This window comes from Leuresthes tenuis, unplaced genomic scaffold, assembly GCF_036924035.1.
Source record: "Leuresthes tenuis unplaced genomic scaffold, fLeuTen1.0.hap1 SCAF_22, whole genome shotgun sequence".
Lineage (NCBI taxonomy): Eukaryota > Metazoa > Chordata > Actinopteri > Atheriniformes > Atherinopsidae > Leuresthes > Leuresthes tenuis.
In genome coordinates, this window is record NW_027325376.1 from 667716 (window position 1) to 687202 (window position 19487).

Here is a 19487-nt window from a genome sequence, read left to right on the forward strand (position 1 = left end):
TTCCTGGAGTCTGGGTCTGAAGGCAATGTCTCCTGGGGATTCCATTGTTGCCCGAGTGGGCAATGATGGAGTGACCTGGAGATTGATAAAAACGGCCTCCCTGATCTGAATACGAGTGGTGTTTGTTTTTAGACTGCTGTGCTAGTCATGGATTGTCCATCACAAACACCATCTTCAAGGTGGCTCATGAGTGTACCTGGTACCAGGCCACCTTAGGCCAAAGGTCAATAATCGACTTTGTAGTCGTGTCATCAGACCTGCGGCCGTAGGTCCGGTGAGGGAAGCCATCAAGCTGAGGAAGGAGTCCTTTCGGGCTAACAAAGCACCTGACAGGAACACCCGGAGCAGCTGACAGGGCTGCAGTATTGGTGGATGCTGAAGCTAAAACTTGGGTTAAGGAGAAATTTGGGGAGACTATGGAAAAGGACTTTCGGTTTGCTTCAAGGCTGTTCTGGCAAACCGTTCAACGACTCAGAAAGGGAAAGCAGGGTTGTGCTTGACCTGGGTGGAGAACTGCTGGCCCGAACTGAGGATATCGTTGAACAGTGGAAGGAGCACTTTAAGGATCTCCTATGTCTGGCTGACATGTCCACCACTGAGAAGGCAGAGTAGGAAGACTCAGGCGAAGACTTGTCCATCACCATCAAAAAGCTTCCCAATGGCAAAGCACCAGGGGTGGAGGAGATTTTCCCTGGGACGTCCCAGCAGAGACATGGAGGGAGGCTTCCACCATGACCGAAGAACAAAGATCACATCAAACAGTGTGAGCAGGAGCTGCTGGAGGGGATTCCCACTGTGCTGCCATTTCTACAGTTTCTCAGAGACATCAGACTGTTTGTCGGAGACAAACATCAAGAATTCATCACCTAGTGAAGTCACGAGAACCAGCTGAATGTTGGTGATGGACTGTTAGATAGAAAGTCCTCAGTGTGAACAGGAGACACAGCTGATTTTTTAACTTTATCTCGAATACTGACCTTTGACATGGAGCTTCACATGTTTCTCCATCAGAATCTTTCCCTGCTCACTGTGGATGGTGCAGGTGTAGAAGCCAGTATCTCCATCTGTGGGGTGTTTCAGAGTCAGACTGAGGTCTCTAGTTTTCATCAGGTTCATCTCCGTTCTGTTTCTGTGCAATAAGTCCTGTTCTTCAGGTCGGTCAGAGCTGTTCTGATACACATGGACCTTCCAGTTGTGACCATCCTTCCACTCCACTTTAGCTTTTTCAGACAGGTGAACTGTGGTTTTGCAGGGCAGCAGGACAGACTCCACCCCTGAATCCACCTCCACCTGGTAAACTGAGAGAAACAAACATCAACTGAACGTTTTTAAAAGATAAAAGTATTAATGGAATCCTTCCCATTATTATCACTGATGTATCATCAAGTAGAGCAGCTTTAGAAGTATCTTTAGAACCTGAATTGTATTTAGACAGCTTCTGCCCAGTTGATCTCTCTGAGCTAACAACAGCAATAGTCTCTTCTAAACCATCAACTTGTATGTTAGACCCAATCCCAACCAGACTGTTCAAGGAGGTTTTCCCCTTAATTGACACTTCCATATTGGATCTGATCAATCGGTCTTTGTTGATAGGATATGTACCTCAGACTTTTAAGGTTGCTGTAATTAAACCTTTACTTAAAAAACCTACTCTTGATTCAGAAGTGTTGGCTAATTATCGACCTATATCCAATCTCCCTTTTTTGTCTAAAGTTCAACTTTGTGATCATTTCCACATAAATAATCTGTTTGAAGAGTTTCAGTCAGGATTCAGAGTGCATCATAGCACAGAAACAGCACTGGTGGAAGTTACCAATGATCTCCTGTTAGCCTCTGATAGCGGACTTGTTTCTTGTCCTGTTGGATCTCAGAGCTGCATTTGATACGATCGATCACAGCATTCTGTTACAGAGACTTGAACATGTTATTGGGATTAAAGGAACTGCTTTAGGCTGGGATCCCCTGACGTATTCTAAGACAAATAAATTGATATATAGTACTTAAGTATAAAGGCAAAGCAAATGTGTTTTTGTTTTTCTCACTCAGCATTCAGCCATGATGCTGCACATGGTTAGAAATAAAGAGACTCACCAGACTGGATATACTGCCGAAAATTAAATAAAAGACCTGCAAAGACAAAAAGGAGAAGGAGGACCAGGAGGACCAAAAGAGCTGTGGCCCAGGATGGAAAGGTTTCTGTTGAGAAAAACAAAGCAAAACATGACCTCTGACCTGTACCTACGGCGATGACCTCTGACCTTTACCTCCAGCTCTGACCTCTGACCTGCACCTATGGCCCTGACCTCTGACCTGTACCTACGTCTCTGACCTTTAACCTGTACCTACGGCTCTGACCTCTTACTTGTATCTACAGCTCTGACCTCTGACCTGTACCTACGGCTCTGACCTTTAACCTGTACCTACAGCTCTGACCTGTACCTACGGCTCTGACCTCTGACCTTTACCTCCAGCTCTGACCTCTGACCTGTACCTACAATTCTGACCTCTGACCTGTACCTACAGCTCTGACCTCTGGCCTGTACCTAAAGCTCTGACCTGTACCTACAGCTCTGACCTGTACCTAGAGCTGTGACCTTTGACCTTTACCTACAGCTCTGACCTCTGACCTTTACCTCCAGCTCTGACCTCTGACCTGTACCTCCAGCTCTGACCTCTGACCTTTACCTCCAGCTCTGACCTCTGACCTGTACCTCCAGCTCTGACCTCTGACCTGTACCTACAGCTCTGACCTGTACCTACAGCTCTGACCTCTGACCTGTACGTACAGCTCTGACCTGTACCTACAGCTCTGACCTTTGACCTGTACCTACAGCTCTGACCTCTGACCTGTACCTACAGCTCTGACCTGTACCTACAGCTCTGACCTCTGACCTGTACCTACAGCTCTGACCTGTACCTACAGCTCTGACCTCTGACCTGTACCTACAGCTCTGACCTGTACCTACAGCTCTGACCTGTACCTACAGCTCTGACCTCTGACCTGTACCTACAGCTCTGACCTGTACCTACAGCTCTGACCTGTACCTACAGCTCTGACCTGTACCTACAGCACTGACCTTTGACCTGTACCTACAGCTCTGACCTCTGACCTGTACCTACAGCTCTGACCTGTACCTACAGCTCTGACCTGTACCTACAGCTCTGACCTCTGACCTGTACCTACAGCTCTGACCTGTACCTACAGCTCTGACCTTTGACCTGTACCTACAGCTGTGACCTGTACCTACAGCTGTGACCTCTGACCTGTACCTACAGCTCTGACCTTTGACCTGTACCTACAGCTCTGACCTCTGACCGGTACCTACAGCTCTGACCTCTGACCTGTACCTACAGCTCTGACCTGTACCTACAGCTCTGACCTGTACCTACAGCTCTGACCTTTGACCTGTACCTACAGCTGTGACCTCTGACCTGTACCTACAGCTCTGACCTGTACCTACAGCTGTGACCTCTGACCTGTACCTACAGCTCTGACCTTTGACCTGTACCTACAGCTCTGGCCTGTACCTACAGCACTGACCTGTGACCTGTACCTACAGCACTGACCTTTGACCCCTACCTACAGCACTGACCTGTACCTACAGCACTGACCTTTGACCTGTACCTACAGCACTGACCTGTGACCTGTACCTACAGCTCTGACCTTTGACCCCTACCTACAGCTCTGGCCTGTACCTACAGCACTGACCTTTGACCTGTACCTACAGCACTGACCTTTGACCTGTACCTACAGCTCTGACCTTTGACCTGTATCTACAGCTCTGGCCTGTACCTACAGCACTGACCTGTGACCTGTACCTACAGCACTGACCTTTGACCTGTACCTACAGCACTGACCTGTGACCTGTACCTACAGCTCTGACCTTTGACCCCTACCTACAGCTCTGGCCTGTACCTACAGCACTGACCTGTGACCTGTACCTACAGCTCTGACCTTTGACCCCTACCTACACCACTGACCTGTACCTACAGCTCTGACCTTTGACCTGTACCTACAGCACTGACCTTTGACCCCTACCTACACCACTGACCTGTACCTACAGCACTGACCTGTGACCTGTACCTACAGCACTGACCTTTGACCCCTACCTACAGCACTGACCTTTCCCTACAGCACTGACCTTTGACCTGTACCTACAGCACTGACCTGTGACCTGTACCTACAGCTCTGACCTTTGACCCCTACCTACAGCTCTGGCCTGTACCTACAGCACTGACCTGTGACCTGTACCTACAGCTCTGACCTTTGACCCCTACCTACACCACTGACCTGTACCTACAGCACTGACCTGTACCTACAGCTGTGACCTGTACCTACAGCTGTGACCTCTGACCTGTACCTACAGCTCTGACCTCTGACCTGTACCTACAGCTCTGACCTTTGACCTGTACCTACAGCTCTGACCTGTACCTACAGCTGTGACCTGTACCTACAGCTGTGACCTGTACCTACAGCTGTGACCTCTGACCTGTACCTACAGCTCTTACCTTTGACCTGTACCTACAGCTCTGACCTGTACCTACAGCTGTGACCTCTGACCTGTACCTACAGCTCTGACCTTTGACCTGTACCTACAGCTGTGACCTCTGACCTGTACCTACAGCTCTGACCTCTGACCTGTACCTACAGCTCTGACCTTTGACCTGTACCTACAGCTGTGACCTCTGACCTGTACCTACAGCACTGACCTTTGACCAGTTTCACAGCTACTTTCTGTCTCAGGATGTCTTTGCCTCTGTAGACGGTGCAGATGTAGCTTCCTGAGTCTCTGACTGTGGGGTATTTCAGGGTCAGACTGACGTCTCCAGTTTTCAGCAGATCTTCATTCATCTCTGTGCGGCTCCTGTAAACTTTGTCCTGTTTCATTTGGTTTCTGGTTGTGTTTGAAAACAAATGAACCATCTTGAAGTCCGGCTCAGAGAGAGTCCACTCCACTGTGGTGTCCACAGGTAGGTCAGCTGCTGTTTTACAGGGCAGGATAACAGACTCCGCCCCTTCATACGCCTCCACCTGCACCTGGTCGTCTGAGGAAACATTGAATTTAATATCATTTAGAGCAGCAGCTGTTACAGTATCCTGTGACTCTGTCCTACTGCTGCTGATTATATGTAATCAAGGATAACAATGATTCTTTGTGTTGCAAAATCCTAAAATGTCTTTTCTCAAATGAAGGATCAAACATGAGAAGCAAAGATGCAATTTGTTCACTCAGATTCCCTGGATTCCCTATTCGAGTAGAGACATGTTCTCCTCGATAGCTTTGTTTCCCTACAAGGAGCCAATGATCCCGACACAGCTCTCAGGATCAGGGATACTCAAAACTCTGATTGAAACATAATGTCAATTATTTTCTTTATGTGATCTTTACAGCTTCTGTTTTTGGTTCGTTCACCCAGTTATTACCTCAGATTGACCTCTGACCTGCATCTGCAGCAGCTGCTTGTTGCTCACCTTTGACCTTCAGCTGAACACCGGTCACTCTTCGTTCTCGTACTCCATCACTGATGGAGCAGGTGTAGTTTCCACTGTCAGAGAGTCGTGGTTCTCTCAGCGTGAGGCTGAACTCTCCAGTGTACAGAGCATCAGGAGTCATTGACGTGCGTCCTCTGTACCGCTGGTTTTGCTCTTTAACATCATCTTCTTCTTCTCGTCGCAGGTGGACAGATTTGGGACTGAGACCTTCACGGCTCCATAGGACTTGGGGGTCGTCTTCAGGTGTAATACCAGAGTACTCACAGGGCAGCAGGACTGACTCCGCCCCCTCATTAACCTCCAGCACTCCAGCCAGAGCATGCTGGGAAACTGAGGACACAAACAGAAACACAAATCAGCTGTGGGCTCGTCTCAGTGTCCACATGGTGGGCTGCAGATCAGAGGCCAGTTTCAGCTGTGAAAACCTACATTTCAGTCAGAAACACTGGAGTAAAGATCAGGCTGAAACACCAGCTGCTGTCACAGTTTCAGATGCAGGTTCTGCCTAAATGAGTCATACATGAGAAACATCTTAGTCAGTCGGGATCCAAGCACAAGAACAGACATCGAAAGTCTGTCCAACCTCTGCTGACTCCTGGCAACAAGCTGGAGGAATAGCAAGGAAACAGCCACCTGAAAAGTCTGTTTGAAAGCTTGAATAAGAAGTAAATTGGAAGGTTTCTGCTTCCATGAGCTCGCAGAAGCAGCTGCTGAAAGCCAGAGAACTGAGCTGAAGGGTAGAGAAGCTGAGGAGACCACGGTCAGGGCAGAGATCACAGAGCAAAGATAAAACAGAAACAGCTAAACCAGGAATAACGAAACCATCTGTTCACTGGTCAAATTTCAGGAAGATTTCCACCAACGTTAAAGTAAGAACATCTGAGGAGCCACAGAGAGAAGTGTAACATTAACCAAGAAATACATGAGTTGGCTCTTTGAAATATACGGTCTCAGCTTCCATGTTTGACTACTTTGTTTCTTCTTCGGTTTTCTTTCAGCAGCGAAACATTTCATTTGAAAGCTGATTATTAAAGAATTTAGTTCAGAAAGATGGAAGCCGCTGAAGTGCAGCCAATCAGAGCAGAGACTGACACGAACAGGGAAGTGATGCGCTGACACACCTGTGAGCACAGAGGTGATCTGAGGCGGCACAAACTGGATGAACAGGAGTGAAACTATGAGGAAACTCCTCCTCTTTCCTCAGAAGTGACCTGCTGGACTAGATTCCACAGATGTGCTGGAACAAAGTCAGACTGTCACGCTCACACTGTGCACGTTACACCTGCATGAAGTCATCAGCTGTGGGGAGCTCCCACAGAGTTTCTCTCTGAAGTCAACACCGAAGGAGACGGAAAGAGCCAAACGCAAAGCTGCTTTCTGTTCACACAGAAACAAGGTGGCGTCTGAAATGTCCGAATCAGAGAGAGGAAGATGGAGGAAGTGCAGCCAGACTGCAGTGATGAGCTGATCTTACCGTGCAGGAGGATCACAAACACCACGAACATCTTCCCTCTGCTGAGCATCGACTGACGCTCTGACAACACCTAACCGTCACTTCACCTGCAGGAAGGTTGTTTCCACCAATCAGCTTCAGAGCCTCAGTTTCCTCATAGTTTCCCTCCTGTTCAGCCAGTTTGTGCAGCTCAGTTCATGGGTAACACGTCCCGCCTCCAGTCTCAATCAATGAATCATTGGAACAACAAACAGCTTCAGTCAGGCAGCAAAAACCCAGAGAAGGAGTCACATTTCATCTCACTTCCACCAGCAGAAGGTTCTGTGAGTCTGAGACTCTGCTGCCCTCTGCAGGACAGCGGCGGCACTACAACCTGCTGATGGACAGGACACCTGTCAATCAAACTCTGGGCTTTCTCTGCTGTGTGGTGCTGACATCATCCAGAGTGCACAGTAAGAGCGTGCACAGCTGGCTCAGGTGTCACAGAAAAACCTCTCAGTCGTCTCCTTTCTACAAAATGAGCAGAACTTTAAAAGCTGAAGCAGCTGAAGAGCAGCTGCTGTTTCCTTTAATGAACGTGCTGCTGCCCCCTGCCGGCAGCTGCACGTCATCTCTGTGGTGCCTTCAGGTGCTGCTTGGATTTTTCACACAGCGGGAGGCGTCTCCCAAAACTGCTGTAATCCCACATCCTTACAGCTCTGCCAGGTCACTTTAATGTTTGTTAGGTTTTATTTGCAGCCGAATTCATAAGAATAAGGATAACTAGAAAATTTCTGAAGAAATTTTGATGGGTGCCAAGCTGCTGCCCGTCCACACAGAGAAATATGAGTTAATGTGCTGAGAGTTGAAGGTCAAATTGAAGGTCCACCAATATTATGGGTGCCAATGCCAAAGGCAGGGCACACATATTACTATTGCTCATACTTATTATTCTTCCGTTTCCGCCCGTTTTTCGGCGCGCTACTCGTCCTGCAGCGTTGGTCCAACCGGAATAAAAAACACATGGCTGCGTGCGATCGGGAGAGGTGTGCTATTACTTTTCTCTCTCATTACTCGACCGGAATAGCGGATAAATGGGAAAAAGCGGGCAAATTGTCAATGGGAAAATGAATGGAGAAGGCCTTAACGAGGCAGTTTGGCCTCCCCTTGGAGGCCTCTGAACTCAGCCATACAAGGTCACACACACATCATTCAAAGTTTGTGTGTGAAAGGAAGGACTCAGCTTTAACTGTGGTAAAGGGCTTGTTAATAGCTTATACGGCTTTGACACAACAGCAGTTTACGTTTTAGGTGTCCAGAGGAGCTCATTTCCTGGCTTCTCACTCTAAAAATCTTTAAAAAATGATTTTTCAAACAAATGCCTCTCACGTCCAGAATATCTGCAAAATATCTATCGCGCGCATTTGTGTCGTCACCAGCTGCCATGAAGCTGTTAATCTGTTCAGTTTAATGGAAATTTATGAGCCCTAAACTGCCTCTTTTTCGCCTTCTCCATTAATTTTCCCATTGACAATTTTCCCGCTTTTTCCCATTTATCCGCTATTCCGGTCGAGTAATGAGAGAGAAAAGTAATAGCACACCTCTCCCCATCGGCGCGCACGCAGCCATGTGTTTTTTATTTTAGTCGGACCTTCGCTGCGGGAGGAGTAGCACGCCAAAAAACTGACGGAAGCGGGAGAATAATAAGTATTCACAATAGTAATATGTGTGCCCTGCCTTTGGCATTGGCACCCATAATAATAATGGTTCAAATCATTCTGAATACAGTTTTAAAGAGATCCTGTGAGGGGACCCCTGATCTGAGAGCTGATTGGCTAACAGGTTTATCCCCCTCAGCCAGCAGAGGCGACTGCCTGCAGGTACAGCACCTGCTGCTGAGCATGTTTGATGTGTTACAAAGCTGCAGATTTCCCACAGAAACCACATGTTGGGCCTAAATGTTCGTCTGCTGTTCAGGGTTAAAAACAGCGTTTTACCTGCCGAACGCACCTGGAAGCTGGAAGTAAGTCATTAAAACTGTTGTAACCCTCGCTGTCCACCGCAGCTGCAGGTTCACATCTGTGCATTACAGACAGGAAACACGGCGGTTAACCCTCAGCGCCGCGTTCTGAAGAACCGACTCACGAGTTCACGCTCAGTTTCAGCCAAACACAACAGAACTGATTCTTTATGCCTGTTCGTTTCTGTGGGGAAAGTCTTCAGCCTCAGTGTGAATCTGAAACTAATCCTGACATCTTTCAGTGAGAAGAAGACGACAACAAGACAAAAACAGGAACACGGGTGCATCTTTATTCATTAATGATGACATTTCCATAAAAACTACGACAAACAGGCGTTCTTCTGCTGTTTTTCATGCTATTTCTGTGCTTTTGGTCTCCTCAGCTCATGAGAATGAAGCAACACGAACAGAACTTTAGGTTCTGGGTTTCAGCGTGTCAGCGAAGAGGCTAAAGCACCTCAGCAGTTCTGCTGGTCGGGCCGGGCCTGGAGCCCGAGTGGACCTCAGCAGTTCTGCTGGTCGGGCCGGGCCTGGAGCCCGAGTGGACCTCAGCAGTTCTGCTGGTCGGGCCGGGCCTGGAGCCCGAGTGGACCTCAGCAGTTCTGCTGGTCGGGCCGGGCCTGGAGCCCGAGTGGACCTCAGCAGTTCTGTGGGTCGGTCCTCAGTTTGCTGTTCAGAAACAAAAGCAGACATCGGTCTCTGTTCTCAGCACACGGACTCAGTTGGATCAGAACATCTTCCTCTTCAGTGATTGGATCGAAGCGTCACCTGTTGGATCCCAGTCGTACGTGCACTCTGTGTGCACGGACGGGAGGGGTCGGCCGTCCGATTGGCTGGATGGGATGGTGCTGGCTGTCTGTCGAAAGGTGACGTCAGCGTAGGTGCAGTCAGGTGGAGGAAAGGAAGGAGATGTTCCTGCAGAGACCAGATGGAGATCAGAGCATCGTGTTTGTTTTCAGAGACGCCATGTGACACATTCAACACATTACAGCGTTTTCATGTTTTTCTGTCATTTTATCCACATAAAAACAACAGAAAATCAGTGAAATGAACGTCAGGAAGAATCAGTAAAAAGTCTTTAATCAGATCCTGATTCTTCAGTGTTTGAGTGGCAGAGAACTGGTTTAAATATGTTAGTTTCATCTGTTTAAATCTGTTAGTTTCATCTGTTTAAATCTGTTAGTTTCATCTGTTCATATCTGTCAGTTCATCTGTTCATATCTGTTAGTTTCACCTGTTCATATCTGTCAGTTCATCTGTTCATATCTGTTAGTTTCATCTGTTCATATCTGTCAGTTTCATCTGTTCATATCTGTCAGTTTCATCTGTTCATATCTGTCAGTTTCATCTGTTCATATCTGTTAGTTTCACCTGTTCATATCTGTCAGTTTCATCTGTTCATATCTGTTAGATTCATCTGTTCATATCTGTCAGTTCACCTGTTCATATCTGTCAGGTTCATCTGTTCATATCTGTTAGTTCATCTGTTCATATCTGTCAGTTCACCTGTTCATATCTGTCAGTTTCATCTGTTCATATCTGTTAGTTCATCTGTTCATATCTGTTAGTTCATCTGTTCATATCTGTTAGTTCATCTGTTCATATCTGTTAGTTCATCTGTTCATATCTGTTAGTTCATCTGTTCATATCTGTCAGTTTCATCTGTTCATATCTGTCAGTTCATCTGTTCATATCTGTCAGTTCATCTGTTCATATCTGTCAGTTTCACCTGTTCATATCTGTCAGTTCACCTGTTCATATCTGTCAGTTTCATCTGTTCATATCTGTCAGTTTCATCTGTTCATATGTTAGTTTCATCTGTTCATATCTGTCAGTTCACCTGTTCATATCTGTCAGTTTCATCTGTTCATATCTGTTAGATTCATCTGTTCATATCTGTCAGTTCACCTGTTCATATCTGTCAGTTTCATCTGTTCATATCTGTTAGATTCATCTGTTCATATCTGTCAGTTCATCTGTTCATATCTGTCAGTTCACCTGTTCATATCTGTTAGTTCACCTGTTCATATCTGTCAGTTTCATCTGTTCATATCTGTTAGTTTCATCTGTTCATATCTGTCAGTTCATCTGTTCATATCTGTCAGTTCATCTGTTCATATCTGTCAGTTCATCTGTTCATATCTGTTAGTTCATCTGTTCATATCTGTTAGTTTCATCTGTTCATATCTGTCAGTTCATCTGTTCATATCTGTTAGTTTCATCTGTTCATATCTGTCAGTTTCATCTGTTCATATCTGTTAGTTTCATCTGTTCATATCTGTTAGTTCATCTGTTCATATCTGTCAGTTTCATCTGTTCATATCTGTTAGTTTCATCTGTTCATATCTGTCAGTTCATCTGTTCATATCTGTCAGTTTCATCTGTTCATATCTGTCAGTTTCATCTGTTCATATCTGTCAGTTCATCTGTTCATATCTGTCAGTTTCATCTGTTCATATCTGTTAGATTCATCTGTTCATATCTGTCAGTTCACCTGTTCATATCTGTCAGTTTCATCTGTTCATATCTGTTAGATTCATCTGTTCATATCTGTCAGTTCACCTGTTCATATCTGTCAGTTCACCTGTTCATATCTGTCAGTTTCATCTGTTCATATCTGTTAGTTTCATCTGTTCATATCTGTCAGTTCATCTGTTCATATCTGTCAGTTCATCTGTTCATATCTGTCAGTTCATCTGTTCATATCTGTCAGTTTCATCTGTTCATATCTGAGTTTCATCTGTTCATATCTGTCAGTTTCATCTGTTCATATCTGTTAGTTTCATCTGTTCATATCTGTCAGTTTCATCTGTTCATATCTGTCAGTTCATCTGTTCATATCTGTCAGTTCATCTGTTCATATCTGTCAGTTCATCTGTTCATATCTGTTAGTTCATCTGTTCATATCTGTCAGTTTCATCTGTTCATATCTGTCAGTTTCACCTGTTCATATCTGTCAGTTTCATCTGTTCATATCTGTTAGTTTCATCTGTTCATATCTGTCAGTTCATCTGTTCATATCTGTCAGTTTCATCTGTTCATATCTGAGTTTCATCTGTTCATATCTGTTAGTTCATCTGTTCATATCTGTTAGTTCATCTGTTCATATCTGTCAGTTCATCTGTTCATATCTGTTAGTTCATCTGTTCATATCTGTTAGTTTCATCTGTTCATATCTGTCAGTTTCATCTGTTCATATCTGTCAGTTTCATCTGTTCATATCTGTCAGTTCATCTGTTCATATCTGTCAGTTTCATCTGTTCATATCTGTCAGTTTCATCTGTTCATATCTGAGTTTCATCTGTTCATATCTGTTAGTTCATCTGTTCATATCTGTTAGTTCATCTGTTCATATCTGTTAGTTCATCTGTTCATATCTGTCAGTTTCATCTGTTCATATCTGTCAGTTTCATCTGTTCATATCTGTTAGTTTCATCTGTTCATATCTGTCAGTTCATCTGTTCATATCTGTCAGTTTCATCTGTTCATATCTGAGTTTCATCTGTTCATATCTGTTAGTTCATCTGTTCATATCTGTTAGTTCATCTGTTCATATCTGTCAGTTCATCTGTTCATATCTGTTAGTTCATCTGTTCATATCTGTTAGTTTCATCTGTTCATATCTGTCAGTTTCATCTGTTCATATCTGTCAGTTTCATCTGTTCATATCTGTCAGTTCATCTGTTCATATCTGTCAGTTTCATCTGTTCATATCTGTCAGTTTCATCTGTTCATATCTGAGTTTCATCTGTTCATATCTGTTAGTTCATCTGTTCATATCTGTTAGTTCATCTGTTCATATCTGTTAGTTCATCTGTTCATATCTGTCAGTTTCATCTGTTCATATCTGTCAGTTCATCTGTTCATATCTGTCAGTTCATCTGTTCATATCTGTCAGTTCATCTGTTCATATCTGTCAGTTCATCTGTTCATATCTGTCAGTTCATCTGTTCATATCTGTCAGTTCATCTGTTCATATCTGTTAGTTTCATCTGTTCATATCTGTCAGTTTCATCTGTTCATATCTGTCAGTTCATCTGTTCATATCTGTTAGTTCATCTGTTCATATCTGTCAGTTTCATCTGTTCATATCTGTCAGTTCATCTGTTCATATCTGTTAGTTTCATCTGTTCATATCTGAGTTTCATCTGTTCATATCTGTTAGTTTCATCTGTTCATATCTGTCAGTTTCATCTGTTCATATCTGTCAGTTCATCTGTTCATATCTGAGTTTCATCTGTTCATATCTGTCAGTTTCATCTGTTCATATCTGTCGGTTCATCTGTTCATATCTGTCGGTTCATCTGTTCATATCTGTCAGTTCATCTGTTCATATCTGTTAGTTTCATCTGTTCATATCTGTCAGTTTCATCTGTTCATATCTGTCGGTTCATCTGTTCATATCTGTCAGTTCATCTGTTCATATCTGTTAGTTTCATCTGTTCATATCTGTCAGTTTCATCTGTTCATATCTGTTAGTTTCATCTGTTCATATCTGTCGGTTCATCTGTTCATATCTGTTAGATTCATCTGTTCATATCTGTTAGATTCATCTGTTCATATCTGTTAGTTTGTTCTCAGAGTCCAGAAATCATCAGTGAGGAGGAGGGACAGCAGCTCAGTGGGCTCAGCATCTGTCACATCTGTCTGATGGTGTTTAACTGAAATTAAACGGTTCTCCCATCGAGTGGCACCGAGCAGAAACAATATGTTGATGTGGGACTTTCAGCCTGTTTTATCCAGTGTGGAGAAAGGAGCTTTTAAACACTTCCTGGTTGGGAACACTTCATATTAAATCATATTAAATGCAATGTTCCAGCTGTAACTTTAATATGTAAACATTACAGGATATCTGCACAGAACAGATGAACCTGCTGCCACAGTCTGAGGAGTTCTGGTCTCGACTTGGCGCTCTATAAAAGAAGCTAAAACATGAAATCTTCCCTCTGATCCAGAGAGGAATCACTCTGAAAGGCAGAGAGACTTCATACCTGTCCGTTTCCTCCTCAGCCACAGAGCTACAGCCAGAACCAGAACAACCAGAGAACCAACAGCTGCTACCACAGGGACGAAGGTGGAGGAGGCAGGGGGCGGAGCCGGGAGAGCAGAGGTGGTGGAGGCTGCAGAAGTGGAGGTGAGAGCAGTCGTAGGAGAGGTAGCTGTGGGAGGAGCTGCAGGAGAGATGATGGAAACAGACAGATCATCCCATCAGTCCTCTCTCTGTCAGCTTTACCCTGAAAATACATCTGTCCACATGTTCCTGAGTTGGAGGAACTGTAGAAAACAGCATAACTCTTATTTAGACTCTCATCTAAGCTGTTTATTTACTGCTGACTGAACTGAGTCGGCGTCAGAAATCAGGTCGCTTTAAACCATCATGTCTGCCGGATCCGACCCAGCTCCACTATTCAAGGACGCTTTACTTTTACCAGCACTTCTCTGCTTCATCTGATCAGCCGGCCCAGTCTTTATCGTGTTGTTTTAGTGAATTACAGACAAATATCCGACCTTCATTTCATCACTAAGGTCAAGCAGCTGGGTTTATATGAAGAGTTTCTGGTTTAGTTCAACAGAGAACTGATTAAAGCTTCCTTCCGGCCTCTCATGGTGGTTTTGTCTCTGCGTTGGTCCTGCTGACAGTGACCTTTCAGGATCAGGATCTGGGCAGGTTGATCTATCTGTAACCGGTACAGACTCGTTACCGGAGACAGCAGCTCTATTTCTCTATGGAACCAGAGGGAACTGATCAGTTTCTGAAGCTGCAGCCTTGTCTTGGACACATAAAGGCGTTGATGATCTATACTTTTGAATTCAGAATAATTAGTTTTTGGCCCTGGATACCTCAGAGATGCTCCAGGCAGGCAGTTACTTTCTCTGGATCATGTTGCTCTGATCTCCAGGTTTACTGACTGACCTTTTAGTTACTGAAGTTTGCAGGTCTCTGGACCCGGCTTTCCTTTTTGTAATAGAGTCAGATCAGAAGCATCCTGACCCAACGTGATGCAGACTCAGAACATCTGGGCTGGACGACTGTAGCGTCACCTGAGCCTAAAATCCTTCAGCTGATCCTGCTGAGTTCTGGTCCACACCTTCAGGACAGATCACGCTTATCTGGTGTTGGACTTTCTACATTTCACCTGTGAAACTGAATCATTTAGAATCCTCTGGTGACATATAAAGCCTTTAAAATAAAGCTCCACCTCATCTAAAAGGTCTCGTTGTTCCCTGTCGGAGCCTCCAGGTCCGCTGTGGAACCAGATCTTTGTTTCATTTCAATTCTTGGCTCTACTTTTCTTTGAACCGTGTGACATTAATAAAATTGAGGAAACAATGTCAGTGTCCTGACCTCTGACCCTCAGGAGGCTCTGAGGAGATGATCCAAACTCATCAGTCGAACACCTGTAGAGACCTTCTCCAGACTGCTGGACCTTACTGAGGAACAGCTCTTTGGCTTGGGCTTGAACAGAACTTCCATTAAAGAAGAAATAAGCTGCGACCGGGCCACCTTTCCTCCGTCTGCAGCGCAGAGTGACATCACTTCCTGTCCTGACAGGAAGTGCAGGGATCCCCAGGATCAGAGGACCACCTGAACAGCAGAGACACAGACAGAGTCATGTGGAAAGATGAGCAGGTGGTTTGAGTGATGTTCACCTCTCAGGCAGCGCTTCGGTACCTGAAACCGTGACGGTGACCCAGTCGCTCTTCTCTCCAGCTCCACTTTCACACCAGTAAACTCCAGAGTTCGGGTTGTAATTATTGAGAAAACAGGATGAACCGTTTAAAACTCCAAATCCGGCCCCGCATGACTCCACCTTGGTGTCTTGTGTCCTCTTCACGGTCCAGCCGTCAGAGACCATGTGACCCTCACAGCTCAGAGAGACTGGCTCACCTAGAAAGAACTGCTGCAGGTTTGGACGGACGCTCAGACAGTCTGCAGGACAGACAGACACAGGACAGGTAGCTTCATCATCATCTGAGAGACATTTACTGACGTTTCTGCTGCAGAAACTCACCTGAAGGAACAGTCGGTGCAGACAGCAGCAGAACGCAGACACCTGCAGCAGGAGGGCAGAGAGGCGTTTAATGCAGCTGCTTCATCTGTTTGCTGCCAACTTAAAAAAATATCGTTTTATTCTGATCAGTCATGACAAGCTTTCATCATGTGTGGTTGTTGCTGCTGGCAGGAAGGACCTCCTGTACTGCTCTGTTACAGCAGGGGTGAAGGAGCACTGCATTGTTTTACACTGCAGTACTGCTCTGTTACAGCAGGGGTGAAGGAGCACTGCATTGTTTTACACTGCTCTGTTACAGCAGGGGTGAAGGAGCACTCCATTGTTTTACACTGCAGTACTGCTCTGTTACAGCAGGGGTGAAGGAGCACTGCATTGTTTTACACTGCAGTACTGCTCTGTTACAGCAGGGGTGAAGGAGCACTGCATTGTTTTACACTGCAGTACCGCTCTGTTACAGCAGAGGCGAAGGAGCACTCCATTGTTTTACACTGCAGTACCGCTCTGTTACAGCAGAGGCGAAGGAGCACTGCATTGTTTTACACTGCAGTACTGCTGTGTTACAGCAGAGGCGAAGGAGCACTGCATTGTTTTACACTGCAGTACTGCTCTCTTACAGCAGAGGTGGAGGAGCACTGCATTGTTTTACACTGCTCTGTTACAGCAGAGGTGGAGGAGCACTGCATTGTTTTACACTGCAGTACTGCTCTGTTACAGCAGGGGTGAAGGAGCACTGCATTGTTTTACACTGCAGTACTGCTGTGTTACAGCAGGGGTGAAGGAGCACTGCATTGTTTTACACTGCTCTGTTACAGCAGGGGTGAAGGAGCACTCCATTGTTTTACACTGCAGTACTGCTCTGTTACAGCAGGGGTGAAGGAGCACTGCATTGTTTTACACTGCTCTGTTACAGCAGGGGTGAAGGAGCACTGCATTGTTTTACACTGCAGTACTGCTCTGTTACAGCAGGGGTGAAGGAGCACTGCATTGTTTTACACTGCAGTACTGCTCTGTTACAGCAGGGGTGAAGGAGCACTGCATTGTTTTACACTGCAGTACTACTCTCTTACAGCAGAGGTGGAGGAGCACTCCATTGTTTTACACTGCAGTACCGCTCTGTTACAGCAGAGGCGAAGGAGCACTCCATTGTTTTACACTGCAGTACCGCTCTGTTACAGCAGAGGCGAAGGAGCACTGCATTGTTTTACACTGCAGTACTGCTCTGTTACAGCAGGGGTGAAGGAGCACTGCATTGTTTTACACTGCAGTACTGCTCTGTTACAGCAGGGGTGAAGGAGCACTGCATTGTTTTACACTGCAGTACTGCTCTGTTACAGCAGGGGTGAAGGAGCACTGCATTGTTTTACACTGCAGTACTGCTCTGTTACAGCAGGGGTGAAGGAGCACTGCATTGTTTTACACTGCAGTACTACTCTCTTACAGCAGAGGTGGAGGAGCACTCCATTGTTTTACACTGCAGTACCGCTCTGTTACAGCAGAGGCGAAGGAGCACTCCATTGTTTTACACTGCAGTACCGCTCTGTTACAGCAGAGGCGAAGGAGCACTGCATTGTTTTACACTGCAGTACTGCTGTGTTACAGCAGAGGCGAAGGAGCACTGCATTGTTTTACACTGCAGTACTGCTCTCTTACAGCAGAGGTGGAGGAGCACTGCATTGTTTTACACTGCTCTGTTACAGCAGAGGTGGAGGAGCACTGCATTGTTTTACACTGCAGTACTGCTCTGTTACAGCAGGGGTGAAGGAGCACTGCATTGTTTTACACTGCAGTACTGCTGTGTTACAGCAGAGGTGGAGGAGCACTGCATTGTTTTACACTGCAGTACCGCTCCCTTACAGCAGAGGTGGAGGAGCACTGCATTGTTTTACACTGCAGTACTGCTGTGTTACAGCAGAGGTGGAGGAGCACTGCATTGTTTTACACTGCAGTACTGCTCTGTTACAGCAGAGGTGGAGGAGCACTGCATTGTTTTACACTGCTCTGTTACAGCAGAGGTGGAGGAGCACTGCATTGTTTTACACTGCAGTACTGCTCTGTTACAGCAGAGGTGGAGGAGCACTGCATTGTTTTACACTGCAGTACCGCTCTGTTACAGCAGAGGTGGAGGAGCACTGCATTGTTTTACACTGCAGTACTGCTCTGTTACAGCAGGGGTGAAGGAGCACTGCATTGTTTTACACTGCAGTACTGCTGTGTTACAGCAGAGGTGGAGGAGCACTGCATTGTTTTACACTGCAGTACCGCTCTCTTACAGCAGAGGTGGAGGAGCACTGCATTGTTTTACACTGCAGTACTGCTGTGTTACAGCAGAGGTGGAGGAACACTGCATTGTTTTACACTGCAGTACTGCTCTGTTACAGCAGAGGTGGAGGAGCACTGCATTGTTTTACACTGCTCTGTTACAGCAGAGGTGGAGGAGCACTGCATTGTTTTACACTGCTCTGTTACAGCAGAGGTGAAGGAGCACTGCATTGTTTTACACTGCAGTACTGCTCTGTTACAGCAGAGGTGGAGGAGCACTGCATTGTTTTACACTGCTCTGTTACAGCAGAGGTGGAGGAGCACTGCATTGTTTTACACTGCAGTACTGCTCTGTTACAGCAGAGGTGAAGGAGCACTGCATTGTTTTACACTGCAGTACTGCTCTGTTACAGCAGGGGTGGAGGAGCACTGCATTGTTTTACACTGCTCTGTTACAGCAGAGGTGGAGGAGCACTGCATTGTTTTACACTGCAGTACTGCTCTGTTACAGCAGAGGTGGAGGAGCACTGCATTGTTTTACACTGCAGTACTGCTCTGTTACAGCAGAGGTGGAGGAGCACTGCATTGTTTTACACTGCAGTACTGCTCTGTTACAGCAGAGGTGGAGGAGCACTGCATTGTTTTACACTGCTCTGTTACAGCAGAGGTGAAGGAGCACTGCATTGTTTTACACTGCAGTACTGCTCTGTTACAGCAGAGGTGAAGGAGCACTGCATTGTTTTACACTGCAGTACTGCTCTGTTACAGCAGAGGTGAAGGAGCACTGCATTGTTTTACACTGCAGTACTGCTCTGTTACAGCAGGGGTGAAGGAGCACCGCATTGTTTTACACTGCAGTACTGCTCTGTTACAGCAGAGGTGGAGGAGCACTGCATTGTTTTACACTGCAGTACTGCTCTGTTACAGCAGAGGCGAAGGAGCACTGCATTGTTTTACACTGCAGTACCGCTCTGTTACAGCAGAGGTGGAGGAGCACTGCATTGTTTTACACTGCTCTGTTACAGCAGAGGTGGAGGAGCACTGCATTGTTTTACACTGCTCTGTTACAGCAGAGGTGGAGGAGCACTGCATTGTTTTACACTGCTCTGTTACAGCAGAGGTGGAGGAGCACTGCATTGTTTTACACTGCTCTGTTACAGCAGGGGTGAAGGAGCACTGCATTGTTTTACACTGCTCTGTTACAGCAGAGGTGGAGGAGCACTGCATTGTTTTACACTGCAGTACCGCTCTGTTACAGCAGAGGCGAAG

General features: G+C 45.9%; 1 protein-coding gene across 1 annotated transcript; it reads right to left on the reverse strand.

Moving 5' to 3' along the window:
• Positions 1–918: 918 nt before the first annotated feature.
• Positions 919–6999, reverse strand: LOC140281641 (butyrophilin subfamily 1 member A1-like). The gene is made up of 5 exons (XM_072376144.1): positions 6969–6999; positions 5474–5824; positions 4711–5046; positions 2092–2196; positions 919–1298 (listed from the first exon to the last, which is right to left on the reverse strand). The coding sequence occupies exons 1-5, from the start codon at positions 6997–6999 to the stop codon at positions 961–963; spliced, it is 1161 nt and encodes a 386-aa protein (XP_072232245.1). The 3' UTR covers positions 919–960.
• Positions 7000–19487: the final 12488 nt, after the last annotated feature.

Excerpts from the sequence above, each read along its gene's own strand:
- LOC140281641 (XM_072376144.1), bottom strand. The coding sequence starts at position 6,999 with ATGTTCGTGGTGTTTGTGATCCTCCTGCACG. Across the intron at positions 5,825-6,968 it reads GTTTGTGATCCTCCTGCACG|TTTCCCAGCATGCTCTGGCT; the intron begins GTAAGATCAGCT and ends TTGTGTCCTCAG. Across the intron at positions 1,299-2,091 it reads TCGGCAGTATATCCAGTCTG|TTTACCAGGTGGAGGTGGAT; the intron begins GTGAGTCTCTTT and ends TGTTTCTCTCAG.